Source organism: Festucalex cinctus, chromosome 12 (genome assembly GCF_051991245.1).
Source record: "Festucalex cinctus isolate MCC-2025b chromosome 12, RoL_Fcin_1.0, whole genome shotgun sequence".
In the NCBI taxonomy this organism is placed as follows: Eukaryota; Metazoa; Chordata; class Actinopteri; order Syngnathiformes; family Syngnathidae; genus Festucalex; species Festucalex cinctus.
Window position 1 is genome coordinate 17,539,131 of NC_135422.1, and position 15,951 is coordinate 17,555,081.

General features: G+C 42.2%; 1 protein-coding gene across 1 annotated transcript; it reads left to right on the top strand.

Annotated features, from left to right (window-relative positions):
* The first annotated feature begins 419 nt into the window (after positions 1-419).
* Positions 420-15,624, top strand: cpxm1a (carboxypeptidase X (M14 family), member 1a). Its single transcript, XM_077538644.1, has 13 exons — positions 420-684; positions 4,958-5,067; positions 6,864-7,003; positions 7,106-7,190; positions 8,171-8,321; positions 8,436-8,524; positions 8,600-8,723; positions 8,841-9,037; positions 9,110-9,289; positions 10,219-10,513; positions 11,879-12,018; positions 13,419-13,521; positions 13,605-15,624. The coding sequence occupies exons 1-13, from the start codon at positions 420-422 to the stop codon at positions 13,934-13,936; spliced, it is 2,211 nt and encodes a 736-aa protein (XP_077394770.1). The 3' UTR covers positions 13,937-15,624.
* The last annotated feature ends 327 nt before the right edge of the window (positions 15,625-15,951 follow it).

The window sequence follows — 15,951 nt, forward strand, 5'->3', positions numbered from 1 at the left end:
TCTTTAGACTGCTTTGAAAACCCAATTTGATACCATAAATTCAAATTGAAAGTGTAACGTAACTTTTGCAACTTCCAGATCCAGAGTTAAAAACTCAGGCTTAAAGCATTAATTTCAATCCTTTCAACCTATCTTGATGCCCTACTTTGAAATCCTAACCCAGCCTTAAAACACTAATTTGAAAAGTTTCAACATGTCTTGAAACCCTACTTTGGAAAGTGTGACACGCTATATTGAAATATGCACTTTGTCTGTCTGCCATGATGATTGCTCCACTTTGGGGACATCGTTGGACTTTTAGGGCTCCCCTGTGTTGTTAACCCCCCCTCCCCCCCACCCCCGACACACCGCGTCTTCCCCTTTTTCTCCTCCCCCTTCGATGTCTCCTTATAAGCGCCGTCCCTGCGCATTCTCTGCACATGCGGCACACACAGAGCAAGATGGAGAAGTCAGCTTTGGTCTTCATCGTCCTCCTGGCGGGAACGTTTTGGGCGGCCGCCGACAACATGACCGAGACCGCCACCACCGCCGCCAAGGACACTATCTCCGAGACCACCACCACCAATGGGCGCATCACCCCCACTACAACCCCAGGGTTGAAGTCCACGGCGAGCTGGGCTCCAACGCGTTCCAGCAGAGCGACCAAGAAGGAGGAAGACAAGCAGAAGGACAAACTTGAAACGGGTAAGGCCAATCACACCTCATCAGTCCTGTACTTAAAACCCAAATTTGAAACCCTAACCCTGACTTATTAAAACTCTAGTTTGAAAACCCCAACCCTGTCTAAAAGACATAACCCTGAAGCTGTCTTGAGACCCTAACAATGTTGATAATCATGACCAGGGCTGGACTGGCCATCTGACATACAGGGCAGATGCCCGGTGGGCCGATGTGGTGCTATTCAGTTATTAATATTTTCCTCCATTTTACCCCGAGAGATCGGCCCACAACTTAGAGAAGGAGCAGCTCATTAATCCATTAACAATATAGAGAACATACAGAACCAATAAACATGAGTGGGAGAACTATGTGGTAGCTAAGGGTGGTCAGGAATCGGGCTCTGCCAGCGGGGCTAAATCAAAATGCCAGGGTCGATTATTTGTGCCAGTCCTGATCATGACTTAAAGAAACAATTTGAAACCCTAAACCTGGCTTGAAACACTAGTTGTTAATCATAACCTGTTTCTGTCTTGAAAACCTGACCTTGGATTGATACCCTAACATGACTTAAAAACCTTATTTGGAACCCAAACCCTTATTCAAAATCTTCATTTGAAATCCTGTATTAGCTTGATACTCTAACCATGATTTAAAACCCAAATTTTAAACCCTAACCCTGTCTTAAAAAATATTTTAAACCATATCTATTAGGGGTGTTAAAAAAAATCGATTCGCCAATATATCGTGATACTACAGCACGCAATTCTCGAATCGATTCAATAGGCAGCCGAATCGATTTTTTAACATCCATTTTTGATGAAAAAATATTCAACAAAACGTCTAACTTTCACACCTTAAGCATGGAAAATGTTATATTAATGGAACATTAAGTCTTACTATTTTATTTCAATGCTGTTCTAACATGAAAAAGGTTACAACCTGTCTGTTAAATACAGTGGCTCACAGTTATAACACTGAAGTTTGAGATCAATAAATAATACATTTTCATGCAAATCTTACCGTGTACATGTACAAGTTTACTGAATGGTATTTTCTAAATTGAGTAAAAAAAATCGTAACAATCGACTTGTAAATTCATATCGGGATTAATCGGTATCGAATCGAATCGTGACCAATGAATCGTAATATGGATCGAATCGTCAGGTACTAGGCAATTCACACCCCTACTATCCATTATTTGAATCCCCACACCTGTTTTAAAACACTAATATGTAATCCAAAACCTGGCTTGAGACCCCAACCATGACATAAACCCCTAATTTGAAACCCAAACATTGTTATTAAAGCTCTGAAAACTCTGCCGCTAACAGGAGTTGACAACACTACTAAAAAACAAATGTGAAAGTCCAACCCAAGTTTGTCTTAAATCGCCAATTTAGAACCCGCTTCATACCCGAACGTTGGCTTGAAATCCAACATCTGGCCCAAAAACTTTCATTTGAAACCCTACAACCTTCTATGACAGCGTAAACCAGTCTTAAAACCCACATTTTAAACTCGGTGAAACACCCACACGGTGAAACACTAGCTTGAAACTCTAACACTCTTTTTAAAACTGTCAATTTGAAACCCTATCTCTAGTTCAAAAGTGCAGTTTGAAAGTTGGTCGTTAAAGGAGGTCAATTAGTCCTGCTTTGACTGCTGATGTTTCCATTGGCTTTGTGCCAGATGTGTTGAGAATCCCCCCCACGCCCCTTGTGAGAACAGACTGAACTTTAAGCACAGAATCTGTCATGTAAGCTGTAAACATGCATGCGTGCGCTTCACTCTTCAAAGCAGATGAGTGGATCGAACGTTGACTTTACGCTCGACCCCTGGTTGGCTCCGGTTTTGCACAAAAAAAGCCTTATCTGGGCGTCTTTATCCTCCTCCTCCTCCTCCTTGTGCTTGAGGAGCAAAACGAGTGGGAAAGTGGGCCTCTCCACATCCCGTATTTGCTGAGCTGCTCCGATTACATCGCGCTCACGCCAGATGACATTTAACCCCTCGATGGGCCGGTCGGGCACATCTGCGCCCCCAAAATTAACAACTAACAATACAGTAACACCAACAGGAGTCATTGGTCATGGAACACAGTAACAGTACAGGCATCAACTGTCATCTAATTTACAGCAACCAGAGTCATGTAACACAGTAACGGGAACATTTGTTGTCAATCATACATACAATAACAAATGCAACTCGTGTTACTAGTCGTCTAACTTACAGGAACAGTAACCAGAGTCATTTGGAACAGTAACAGGAGTCATTATTGATGTAATATACAGTAACAGGAGTCGCTTGTCATTTAACTTAAGGTAATAGGAGTCATCTGTCATGTAACACATTGAGGGGCATATTTACTAAAGGTTTGCGTCGCCTTTGCACCGCGCTAACCGGTAAAAATGGAGCAATCCGGGAGCGCCTAATTCACGAAACAGTCGCATATGGGGAAATCCGTCACAAGTGCGCTGCCAACCGGATTGCGCCACGGTGCGCCGGCGTTATTTTCGCATATGTAAATGAGGTAATTTGCATACATTTGACGCAAAATATGCCCACCCCAATGCAAATGAGACTCTTTGATATACAGCGGCTAATTCACTAACGCCAGCGCAAATAGCCACATGTAGTAATGAGACTCTTTGATATACAGCGGCTAATTCACTAACGCCAGCGCAAATAGCCACATGTAGTTTGCTTGATGCAACTAACGTTTTTGGAAAGCATGTATTAACCTGCTGCAACTTTGATCCCGGATCATGACAGCAGTGCATGTCATTTGCGGCACAACATGTACGGCAGAGAGGAGGGAGGGAGGGAGGGAGGGATGGAGAGAGAGAGAGAGATTTTTCTCTGTTGGTTTAGGATGCATAACGTAACCCGGGCTGATCGGCAATGGCGGGGAGACATTTTACGATAATTTTTACGTGCCAGATGCATACTGTACGCCCACGACAACCTCTGAAAATATATTTTTTTTAAACCATCACACCAATAATTTGTACTTTATGAATGAATGACATCATTGTCGTCCTCTCTGCGCTGTCCATCTTAATGGCGCTCTAAACGCTTACTCTCGGTCCAACCTCGCTTTCTGATAATGTCATCTTTCTCTCAACTGTTAATATAACAACCATTTTTTCGTGCAAATCCATTGCCATGTGTGGTAAATCAGGTGCAAATTTGCTCCAAGCTGTCAGTTTTTTGGGCGTGTTTGCGTCGGTATATGATTAGAGCAATATCCTTAGTGAATGGGTGGGTAACTGGGCGCAGACTGCGGGTGCAGTTGTGGTGCAATATTTCGCACTATTACCGGACGCGGCGCATTCTTAGTGAATATACCCCTAAGCGTCACATGGCACGAGTCATTTTGTCATTTGTTGTGTAACAAACAGGAAGCGTAACAGGAGTCATTTGTGCATAACAAAGAAACAGTAACCAGTTATGTAACAGTAACTGGAGTCATGCTGTCCCATAACAGTATCAGGAGTTACCCGTCATGTAGAAAACAGTAACAGGAGTCATTTTGTCATGTGACACAGTAACATTTTGTCTATTAACATACACAAACACAAAGTGGCTTTGTGTATCATGACTTGTCATCATGATATAGTTACAGTAACGGCCTAACAGGGGTCAGTCATTTGTCATGTAAATAAAGTGATAGTAACAGTTGTTGTTCCATACGTCACTGCTTGTTCCAAGCGCGCAAGCAGGACATCTTTGTGTTCTTTGTCCCCTGTGGCTAACTCAAGTATTAGTCTTCTTGCCCTTGTTGGCTGGCCGGCAACATTCTGCGCCATACCCACAATATGCATGTAGGTCACTTGGTTTCAAAGTTCACCTTTCTCTCCAACATGCATGCTGGCCAGACCAAAGACTTTGCACAACAAGTGCATCCGGAAAGTATTCACATTGCTTCACTTTTTCCACATTTTATTATGTCATAGACTTATTCCTGAATGGAATTCTCAAAGTCACAAATAGTGAAGCCCAGTGAATACTTCCGGATGTCAACTTTTTCTTCCACAAGTCGCAAACAGACAAATGGAAGGATGCAAGGGTCACTTGGAAATTCTTTCATTTACACGCTAAAACCAATCCACCAAACAATTTACATTATGGTTGCTTTGAAAAACCATCTAAACTTTGTGGTGAATTGGCAAATACTGTATACACAAACTCATACCGGCCATGAAAGCCTCATTTCATACCCTAACAGTGTCTTGAAATGCTAAATTTTGTTACTAACTCACCCGCCGCTGACGTCAAACGTGTCTTCTGCTTCCTCCAGGCTGTCCTCCGCTGGGTCTGGAGTCCCTGAGGGTGGACGACACCCAAATCCAGGCGTCCTCCTTCCAGAGGTTCGGCCTGGGTCCTCACAGGGGGAGGCTCAACATCCAGGTTGGAGCTCTTTTCCATCCCTCATTCAGCAGTTTGCCAAATACAGTAGAGGCTTCAAGTGGTTTATTGCCACTCCCAGTTGAGTTTTACTGTCAAACTGAACTGTGTATTTCAAACAACCAGGTCGCCTTTACGTGCGCTAATTCAATGCTAACACATGATGGGAAACACAACTGGCAGGCTGTCAAATAGCATCTTTGTGGTGGTGTTAAACCAGAAGCTTCATTTTTTTTTCACCATTACAGTTAGATGCCATAGATAAGGGCCAAAAATAGCATGTTTGAACGATAGGTAGAGTAAAACAAACCACAATAGCTCGATGCGTCATGATCCTTGTGACGCATACAGCGATGCTAAGCTAACACCCATGCTTTCCATTAATTGAAGGGACTTTCTCCCCTGCTAAGATGGCCGCCGCCTATGTCAGCACATTGCTTGTAATGGGGAAAGTTGCACCTACCAACATGGCGGCCATCTTGGTACATTGCTCTAGTGTACTGTAAGTCTGTTTATAAGAGAGCAAGCCAGAAGCATGTGACCGGTCTCTGTTGAGCACCACAACACCATTTATGGCACTGTGGTGAACCGGGACAATTTCTGTAACTAAAATGGCAAAGAAATAGAAGTTGGCAGAGGAAATATATATGTATATTTTTGTGTGTGTGTGTGGACAGGACACTATTTTCCATCTGTTGAATTCAAAGTCAGTCAAATTTAAAGAAATATTTCGGATTTTTGGACATGGATCTCTATTTCATCCTCACCTGCAGTGGTATGCAATCAGCACTGACTTACCTCTGACAGCGTTCTGTAACACGAGTTTCTGGTCCCGTTTTGGGCGAGAGGAAAGTCCGGCAAGTTGGCTTGGGTCACGGAAATAAAGCATTTTTCTCCTAAAAATAATTTGTGTTCAAAAGAGAGATACATTTGCATCACAAAACTTAGCCCTAGAAAAAGAGTCAGACTCCGTTACCGCCAGGCACTATTTTTCTATTCGTTCGTATCACTAAGCGGCGCGCTGCATACAGCTAGCTGATCGACGTAATTATAACTTCGAAAAGACATACAACTTGTAGATTAGTGCACGGCTATAAGCTGTATGCAGCGCGCCGCGCAGTGATACGAACGAAGAGAAAAATAGTGCCCGGCGGTAAGGGAGTGTGACTTTTTTTTTCTAGGGCGAAGTTTTGTGATGCAAATGTATCACTCTTTTGAACACAAATTGTTTTTAGAAGAAAAATGCTTTATTTCCGTGACCCCAGCCAACTTGCCGGACTACTTTCCTCTCGACCAAAACAGGACCAGAACTCATGTCACAGAACGCTGTCAGGGGTAAGTCAGTGCTGATTGCACAGCACTGGAGGTGAGGATGAAAATAGACATTCATGTCCAAAAATCCAAACTCTCCCTTTAAGGCCCACGGTTTAATTGTTGACAATGCTGTTTTTCACGTAAAAAAAAAACAAAAAACAAAAAAACATTACATAAGTTTTTGTTTTGTTTTGCGAGGCTGACACGGATTACTGTATTGGAATGTTATTCATTTCAATGGCGAAAGATCATTCGCATGTTCTCAACTCAAGACAGCGTTGTATTTGTGTTGGAGTGGGACAGAATGAGAAAACAGCAAAAAACAATGTGGCTTTGGAAGATTAATAATATGAAACGGTATACGTCTTATGAAACGGCTCAGCCAGTCTGAAAGCAATTAAGTGTCACTCTCCGGAGCCAACAAGTTTTGTGGTTCTTCCCGATGCTGACCAAGCATTTCCGCGCGTGCGTGATGATATTTCCAGTCGGGCATCGAGGACGGCGACCTGTACGACGGCGCCTGGTGTGCCGACTACAACGACCGGCACCAGTGGCTGGAGGTGGACGCCCTCCACCTGACCCGTTTTACCGGAGTCATCCTGCAAGGCCGCAACACCATCTGGAGGTCAGGTAGTGTCACCAGCTGCATCTGCGTGCCAGGAATTTCCTGGAATTCCCCATATTGGGTAATCTGAGCAAGCTTTTTTTTGTGTGTGTGTGCGTGCAGACGAGACTGGGTCACAAGCTACAAAGTGCAGCTGAGTAATGACTCCATCAGCTGGAAGAGCAGCATGAACGGAACACATGAAGCGGTAAGATTCTGGCTTCAGACACCAATTTAAAACCATAACCCAGATTTGAAACTGTAACACATTCTTATAATCCTAATTTAAAACCCTAAACTAGACTTGGAAATCTTAATTTGAAAAATAAACTCCTGTTTGAAGCCTTAAGTTTGCTTGAATACCTAAATACTATAAAGGCCAATCCAGACTAAGTTGTAGCCCTGACTAGAAACCCTAACCCAGTCTTGAGACCCTAAAATAAAACTGTAATCCAGGTTTGAAACCCTCACTCGTAATCCGGACTCCATCTAGAGACCCTAATCTGAATAGAAACCCCATCACTGACTCATTTGAAACCCTGATATCCTTGAAGACTTAACTCTTGATTCCCTCATTTCCAACTCAGACAGGCTTGAAGCTGCAAAAACTTTAAACTCTAATCTGAAAACCCAAAACCACCCTTGGCACCCCAATTTGAAACCCTTACCTAGTTTTGATATCCCCATTTAAAGCCCTATCCCAGGCTTGTCCCCCACATTTGAAACCCAAGGCTCAAAACCTGGACTCAAACTCAAAACCCTAATTTGAAACACTAACACAAGTTTGTGACCTTAATTTTAAAGCCCATCCATGACTTGAAACCCTTATTAGAACCCCCTAATCCAGAATTTATTGGCATGATCAGTACATTCAAAATTTGGATCGAGAAACCCACTTTAGAACCCCCGGCTTTAAACCGTAAGTTGAAATCCTTTTTAATCCTTCTTGAAATCCTAATTTTTATACCAGAATACTGACTAGACACCATAATTTGAAACTCTAACCCAGGCTTGATGTCCTTGCCTTCGTTTAAAACCTTAACCACTGCTGAAACCCTAAATTGAAACCATAAACCTTGTCTTTTTGATTGTGTAACACCCGCCACACTGTAATCACTTCATGCACCATTATTTCCAAAACATGCTCCTCCCTCCCTACACAAATGTGTGACGTCCCACTCCATGCAGGTCTTTGAAGGCAACGGCGACGGCGAGAGTCCGGTACTGGCCTTACTGCCCGTCCCAATGGTTGCGCGTTACATCCGCATCAACCCGCAGAGTTGGTACCCTGATGGAGACATCTGCCTGCGAGCCGAGATACTCGGATGTCGGCTTGACGGTATGCATATGAAAAAAAAAAAAAACAACTTTTGTTTTCCATCCATGGACCCTTTTTTGCCACCCAGTGCAAAGAGCTCCTATAATGTCTTGATTGTTTTGTTCAACCTTGCAGAGCCCAAGGAGAGCTTTTCCTCAGCACAAGGGGCGGGACCAAAGGACAATCTGGATTTCCGGCACCACAACTACCAGGAGATGAGAAAGGTGAACGTTTGTGACTATTTTCTGGGCTATCACCCTTTGGAAACTTCTAAACCTCACTCTCTCATTCTCCGGAAGCTGATGAAATCGGTGACGGAAGAGTGTCCCGACATCACGCGCATCTACACCATCGGGAAAAGTTACATGGGGCTCAAGCTCTACGTCATGGAGATCTCCGATAATCCCGGGAAGCACGAACTTGGTGAGGAACTCCATCTTAACTCATTCATTGCCACTGACGGTGTCAGACGTCAAAGATCGAGTTTAACCGGGCTGACACGTCATTTGGTACACCTTTCCGACGACTCATTTTGATCAGGCGAGCCGGAGTTCCGCTACGTGGCCAACATGCACGGAAACGAGGTCCTGGGTCGAGAGCTGGTTCTCAACCTGATGCAGTACCTGTGCCGCGAGTACAAACGGGGCAACCAGCGCGTGGTCCGGCTCGTCACCGAAACCCGCATCCACCTGCTTCCCTCCATGAACCCGGACGGGTACGAAGTGGCTTACAACAAGGTACATCGATTCCATCCCAATCACTGCGGGAAAATTGATATGGATTTAACTTAAAGTCCCGGCGTTCCTCAGGGCTCCGAGTTGGCCGGCTGGGGCGAGGGACGGTACACCTACGAAGGGATCGATCTGAATCACAACTTCCCGGATCTGAACACTATCCTGTGGGACGCTCAGGAGGCGGCTGAGGACCCGTCCAAAGTGCCCAACCACTATATTCCCATTCCAGAATACTACACCAAAGAAGATGCCTTGGTAAGAACACACACACCACAAACAACAACATGCATCACAGGAAGGACCGACAACAGTAAAATGCATCCTGGGGACGGGTACAAAAGCAACCAAAATGCATCCTAGGTGAAGGACTAAAAACACCAAAATGCCTTCTGCCGGGTCACTGAAAACTCCAAACGGGCATCTTAGGGACAAACACCAACAGGAATCGTTGGAAGGGGACCACCATAAAGCATTCTAGGTGAGGGACCAAAAGCACCAAAATGCCTTCTGGGGGGATCACCGAAAACACCAGGAATTCCTAGGAATGGGACCAAAAAACAAAAAACAAAAAAAAAATCCCCCAATAAATCCTAGAAGGGGGACTGAAAACACCAAAATTCATCCAAGGTGAGGGACTAAAAACACCAAAACACATTCTAGGTGAGGGACCAAAAACACCAAAATGCCTTCTGGGGTGGGATCACCGAAAACACCAAATGGGCATCTTAGAAATTCCTAGGAAGGGGATCCAAAAAAAAAGAAAAAAAAAGTCCTCCAATAAATCCTTGTAGGGGGACTGAAAACGTCAAAATTCATCCAAGGTGAAAGACTACAAACACCATAAGCATTCTAGGTGAAGGACCAAAAACACCACAAGGGACCAACACTAACAGGAATTGTTGGAAGGGGACCAAAAAAAAAGAATCCCCCAATAAATCCTAGAAGGGGGACTGAAAACACCAAAATTCTTCCAAGGTGAGGAACTAAAAACAACATAAGCATTCTAGGTGAGGGACCAAAAACACCAAAATGTCTTTTCTGGGTGCACCGAAAACGCCAAATTGACATCTTAGGGACCAACACCTGCAGGAATCGTAGGAAGGGGGACTCAAAAATCATCCTACAACGGCAATAGGACCCAAAACTCCCGTAACCTGATTGTGATCTGGTCCTGGGTCGGTCAGGTGGCCACGGAGACGCGCGCCGTGATCAACTGGATGCAGGACATCCCGTTCGTGTTGAGCGCCAACCTCCACGGGGGCGAGTTGGTGGTGACGTACCCGTACGACGGCACCGAAAACTGGGCCCCGCAGGCCAACACGCCCACCCCGGACAATTCCTTCTTCCGCTGGCTGGCCACCGTCTACGCCTCCACCAACCTGGCCATGGCCAACCCCGAGCGTCGCCTGTGCCACCACGAGGACTTCCAGGCGTACAACAACATCATCAACGGCGGGGCCTGGCACCACGTACCCGGAAGTGAGTCGCCGCCACATATTTTCACTTAAGCATGGAATATCAATCATGATTAGACCCCAAAAAAAAAAAAAAAAAAAAAGTCTCAAGAAGTCATGTCTGAATCGGCACAAGAAGTCAGCCATTTTGCGATGTAGATACCATTTTGGTAGGACTCTTCTTGAGAAGGGGTTGAAAAAATTCAACCCCATGAAGGCAGTTTAAATTATCAACATGAAATTTGGTAGGCCTCTCTATCATTACTAGACCAAAAAAAAAAAAAAAGTCTCAAGAAGCCATGTCTGAGTAGGTACAAGAAGTCAGCCATTTTGCGATGTAGATGCCATTTTGGTAGGACCCTTCTTGAGGTTTTGAAAAAAATTCAACCCCATGAAGCCAGATTAAATTATCAACATGAAATTTGGTAGCCTCTCTATCCTTAGTAGACCAACAACAAAAAAAAGTTTCAAGAAGCCATGTCTGAATATGCACAGGAAGTCAGCCATTTTGCGATGTAGATGCCATTTTGGTAGGACTCTTCTTGAGAATGTTTTGAAAAAATTCAACCCCATGACGCCAGTTTAAATGATCAACATGAAATTTGGTAGGCCTCTCTATCATGAGTAGACCAACAAAAAAAAAAGTCTCAAGAAGCTATGTCTCAATTTGACACAGGAAGTCAGCCATTTTGCAATGTAGATGCCATTTTGGCAGGACTCGTCTTGAGAATGTTTTGAAAAAATTCAACCCCATGACGCCAGTTAAATGATCAACATGAAATTTGGTAGGCCTCTCTATCATGAGTAGACCAACAAAAAAAGTCTCAAGAAGCTATGTCTCAATTTGACACAGGAAGTCAGCCATTTTGGTTTGAAGCGGCCGGCCTTTCTGGCTCAGTGATGCATTCAAACGTTTAATTTCAACCATATGAAGCCATTTTCTCTTAGCAACATGACATTGGTAGGCGAATCTATCATGAGCAGACCCACAAAAAAAAGCCTCACAAGCCATGTCTGAAAAAAGACACAGGAAGTCAGCCATTATGGGATGGAGTGGCCATTTTGGCTTTGTAGCACCCTCCAAAAAAACAAAAAACAAAACCAAAAAAAAACAAAACAACTGCTGCCAGCCTTTTCCTTTAGGAAAATGAGTACATGATGAGTAGACCTACAAAAATCTCAAGTCAGCCATTTTTGTCTGCATCATTTTGGCTCTGTTGGGACATATTTTATTGCATGATTACGTTTTTTACAACAGAAGTGACAGGCAATAAAAATGCCCTATAATCATAGGAATTTATTTTGTTAGACAGTGCTGGTCTCTCAGCATTGACACTGGTAAGTTTCAATCGTTTGAAAGCAAGCTCGTAATTTACGATGTCCTTCTCAGGCATGAACGATTTCAGCTACTTGCACACTAATTGCTTCGAGGTGACGGTGGAGCTTTCCTGCGACAAGTTTCCTCACGCCAACGAGCTTCCTGGCGAATGGGAAAACAACAAGGAGTCCCTCCTCCTCTTCATGGAGCAGGTAGCTTATCTTCAAGCTTTTTCCAGCCAGCAGAAAAAATAATGAATTATAGCTAAAATAATAATAATCTGTTAATTTTGTGTTTTTGATGGTTTTGCCAATGTTGTCATCTTCATTTTAAACTTCAAGGACAGATGAGCATTTTACAAGATTTGATATGTATTTATTACCCCCTGTAAATTACAACTTTTATAATACATATATACATATATCTAATTTTGTAATAAAATGAGTTTGATTTCATAAAATTTGAAATTTACAACTCTTGTAATATTAAAAACATATGACCTATTTTTGTTGTCGATTTTAAGAAATTTTGGCTAAGTGAAACTGGGTTATATTCACATGAATTCCTTTTTTTCTTAAAAAAAAATAAAAATATTATATTATATATAAAAATTATAGCTTTTCTTAAAAAGCACAGGTTACCCCCATTTTTGTTATTAAAAAGTGAAACTGGATTTTATTCACATGAATTTCTTTTTTTTTTTCTAAAAAAAAATAAATAAAAAAATTATATTATATATAAAATTATAGCTTTTCTTAAAAAGCACACCTTCCCCCATCTATTTGTTATTAAAAATTGAAACTGGATTTTATTCACATGAATTACTTTTTTCAAAAATAAATAAATAAATGAGATTATATTATATATAAATTATAGCTTTTCTTAAAAAGCACAGCTTCCCCCCATTTTTTGTTATTAAAAAGTGAAACTGGATATATTACATGAATTACTTTTTTTTTTTTTTTAAAGGACTATTATATTACATATAAATGATAGCTTTTCTTAAAAAGCACAACTTCCCCATTTTTTGTTATTAAAAAGTGAAACTGCATTTTTTTTACGAGTTACTTTTTTTCTAAAAAAAAAAAAAAAAAAGGCTATTATATTATATACAAATTATAGCTTTTCTTAAAAAACACAACTTCACATTTGTTTATTAAAAAGTGAAACTGGATTTTATTCACATGAATTGTTTCTAAAAAAAAAAAAACTATTATATGCTTATATATAAATTATAGCTTTTCTTAAAAAGCACAGCTCCCTCTTTTTTTTTAAATTAAAAAGTGAAACTGGATTTTATTCACATGAATTACTTTTTTCTAGATTATTTTATATAAATTATAGCTTTTCTTAAAAAGAAGCACAGCTTCCCACTATTTTTTGTTTATTTAAAAAAAACAAAAAAAAAAAAAACTGTGCATAAAACTCGACTTGTCACAAATTTCAACTTTTCAATTTTCAATTTCAACAAAAAAAACAAAAAACAAAAAAAAAACAAAAAAAACAAAAAGACTTCTCAAGATGTCTTACAGCGTTTTTTTTTTCTAATGTTGCCTCCAGCATTTTGTACCTGATCGTTGCTATGTAAACATGTCAAAATGGGTGTTATCAGGTTCATCGAGGCCTTAAGGGGGTGGTGCGGGACAAGGAGAGCAAAAAAGGAATCGAGGACGCCGTGATCAGGGTGGAGGACCACGGGCACGACATCCGATCAGGTAAGGCGGCAAATACGGATGACGGCTCCATCATGGTTGACCTCGCGGTGACCTTTTTGCGCCTCACTCGTCCCTCCCCTCAGCCGCCGACGGAGACTACTGGCGCCTGCTGAACCCGGGCGACTACAAGCTGGTGGCGTGGGCCGAGGGCTACGTGCCGGCCGTGCGCCACTGCCGCGTGGGCATGGAGCCCCGCGCGACCATCTGCGACTTCACCTTGACCAAGACGCCCGTGCAGCGTCTCAAAGAGATCCGCGCCAAGGGCGGCAAGATCCCGCAGGACCTGCAGCTGCGCCTGCGGCTCTTACGCCTGCGCAAGCTGCGCGCCACCACCAAGGCCATCAACCAACGGCGAGAGGGCCGGAGGATGCAGCGAGAGCAGGCCCGGAAGCAGACACCCTCCTCCTCTCCGTGATGAGGGTTCGGGGATCGAAGAACGACACGCACGGTCGCTTCACCTCACTGTCGGACACAACATTAGGTAGCGGAGACCGGGGCTAGTTGTATCACGGGTAAGTTGTCACATTGCAATTTTCTTCTCCACCAGAGGGCGCAATGAAAAAGTGGAATACTCGTTTTCTTCGTATAAATGGTCAGGGGTTGTGTACTGTCTGAGAAGACACTAGCACATTGTGAGCTGACATGAGTGCCAGTTATCTGTTTTGCACAAGCCAACGTATTTTTTTTCACCTTCATATATTTTGAAACAGACATCGTACATAGACAAATTCTAGCAGCAAATTGTGTGGACTCAGAGGAGGGATTCAGGCATCTTGTCATACCTCAGTCACTGCTCTGTTTTAAGATAACTTTGAACAAGTTGTAGCCAACATGGTCGTTTGGGGCAACTTGTCTCAGTCATTTTGGGGTTTGTTGTCACATATGCAAAGCTAATGAAAAACGCACCTCACTGCTCTGTTTTAAGCTAACTTTGAACAAGAGCAAGTTTTAGCCAAGATAGTCATTTGGGGCAACTTGTCTCAATCATTTTGGGGCTTGTTACATATGCAAAGCCAAGGAAAAACGCACCTCTGGCAACTCTGTTTACGTATGCCAGAATTGTTCTTCAGATGATGAGTCTGAAGAGTGAGGAATTTAGTTTGCTGGGTTTTGTTTCATTGATAAAAATGGATTTTCCAGTTGTTGGAACGACAGTCTGCCCACGTCAGGACTGATTTAAGTTTCATAATGAACCATCCATCCATGAGCTGAAATGCTTTAATTTTTTTTTTTTTAATTAAATGTAAATTCCAATTTGCAAAACAGACATTTGAGCCTGAGAGCTATGACCTACATGCCAATAGTTCCTAAGGACTTTAATTGATTTCATAATATTTTATGTTGATATTTGCTCAATGACTATAGTAAATTGTCAAGATCAATGATAAACAATTTCTCTGGCTGTAAAAACAAAAACAAAACAAAACAAAACAAAACAGGAGATCAAGGATAATTTTCCTTGTTTAATTAGGTGCAAAATCCAACGTGACAACTTACCCATTGGTGGGGCAACATGCCACATGTTCACTATTTGATGGCTCATAGCTCTGCACTGATACAAACTACAAAAATGACATGAATACGAAAAATATACCCAAGACATTGTTCTTTCATCTGGTATACATTTTGTTTATATATGATGGATTGATTCCAAGAAATAAAAAGTGATACAACTAGCCCCGGTCTCCCCTACACATGCCAATCCAAGAGGAAGCTTTGTCGTGGATCTCTCACTTGATTGTGCCGCCCAAAAGTAAAATCAACTTTTGGTAAATAAGGAGTATTAGGGCCAAAGTACTATTTTATTTTCCCAAGCCCACAAGTTTATTATTGGAGTAAAAGTTCCTTACAGCGTGGCCCTAATTGTCCTTTTTATTGAACTGTGACAAATGAGTGCAAATAAGACCAAGTGAACGTGCACCCAGTCAAGTCGTGACGACTAAAAAATGATGACAAAGAGCATGAGGATGCCCCCCCCCCCCCCCCTCCCCCCCCTCATCAACAAGTGTCAGCTGGCCTGATGTAGAGCTATTTTTACTTTGACTCAAGTCCAATAGGACCACACTGTCTCAAATAATATTAATAAAAGTTCCTTCTACTGTATTTTTGCTGGACTGGGATTCATTTGACACAGAACAAGACTGTTTAGGCTATACTGCCATCTAGTGGTGAGGAAGGAGAACAAAAAAATTGCAAAACATTTTTTTTTTTATTATTTTGTCAAGACAAAGTACCTTTCTTTTCTTCCTTTTTTTTAAACATTTCATAGCTCTGGATGATTCGATGCTTGAATACAACTTGGCGTCGCGTCTAAACAAACACGCACACACATACACGCGCGCACTGGACATGATACAAAAAAATGTTTTCTGCTGAACTCATATTGCGCATATTTTCATTCTTAGAATTAGAGCAAACCAAGTGACCTTA

Bases quoted from the DNA above. Each gene is read 5' to 3' on its own strand.
- cpxm1a (XM_077538644.1), top strand. From the start codon at position 420: ATGCGGCACACACAGAGCAAGATGGAGAAGTCAGCTTTGGTCTTCATC. The intron at 9,290-10,218 runs GTAAGAACACAC...TGGGTCGGTCAG, and splicing joins ACACCAAAGAAGATGCCTTG to GTGGCCACGGAGACGCGCGC. The intron at 12,019-13,418 runs GTAGCTTATCTT...GGGTGTTATCAG, and splicing joins TCCTCCTCTTCATGGAGCAG to GTTCATCGAGGCCTTAAGGG.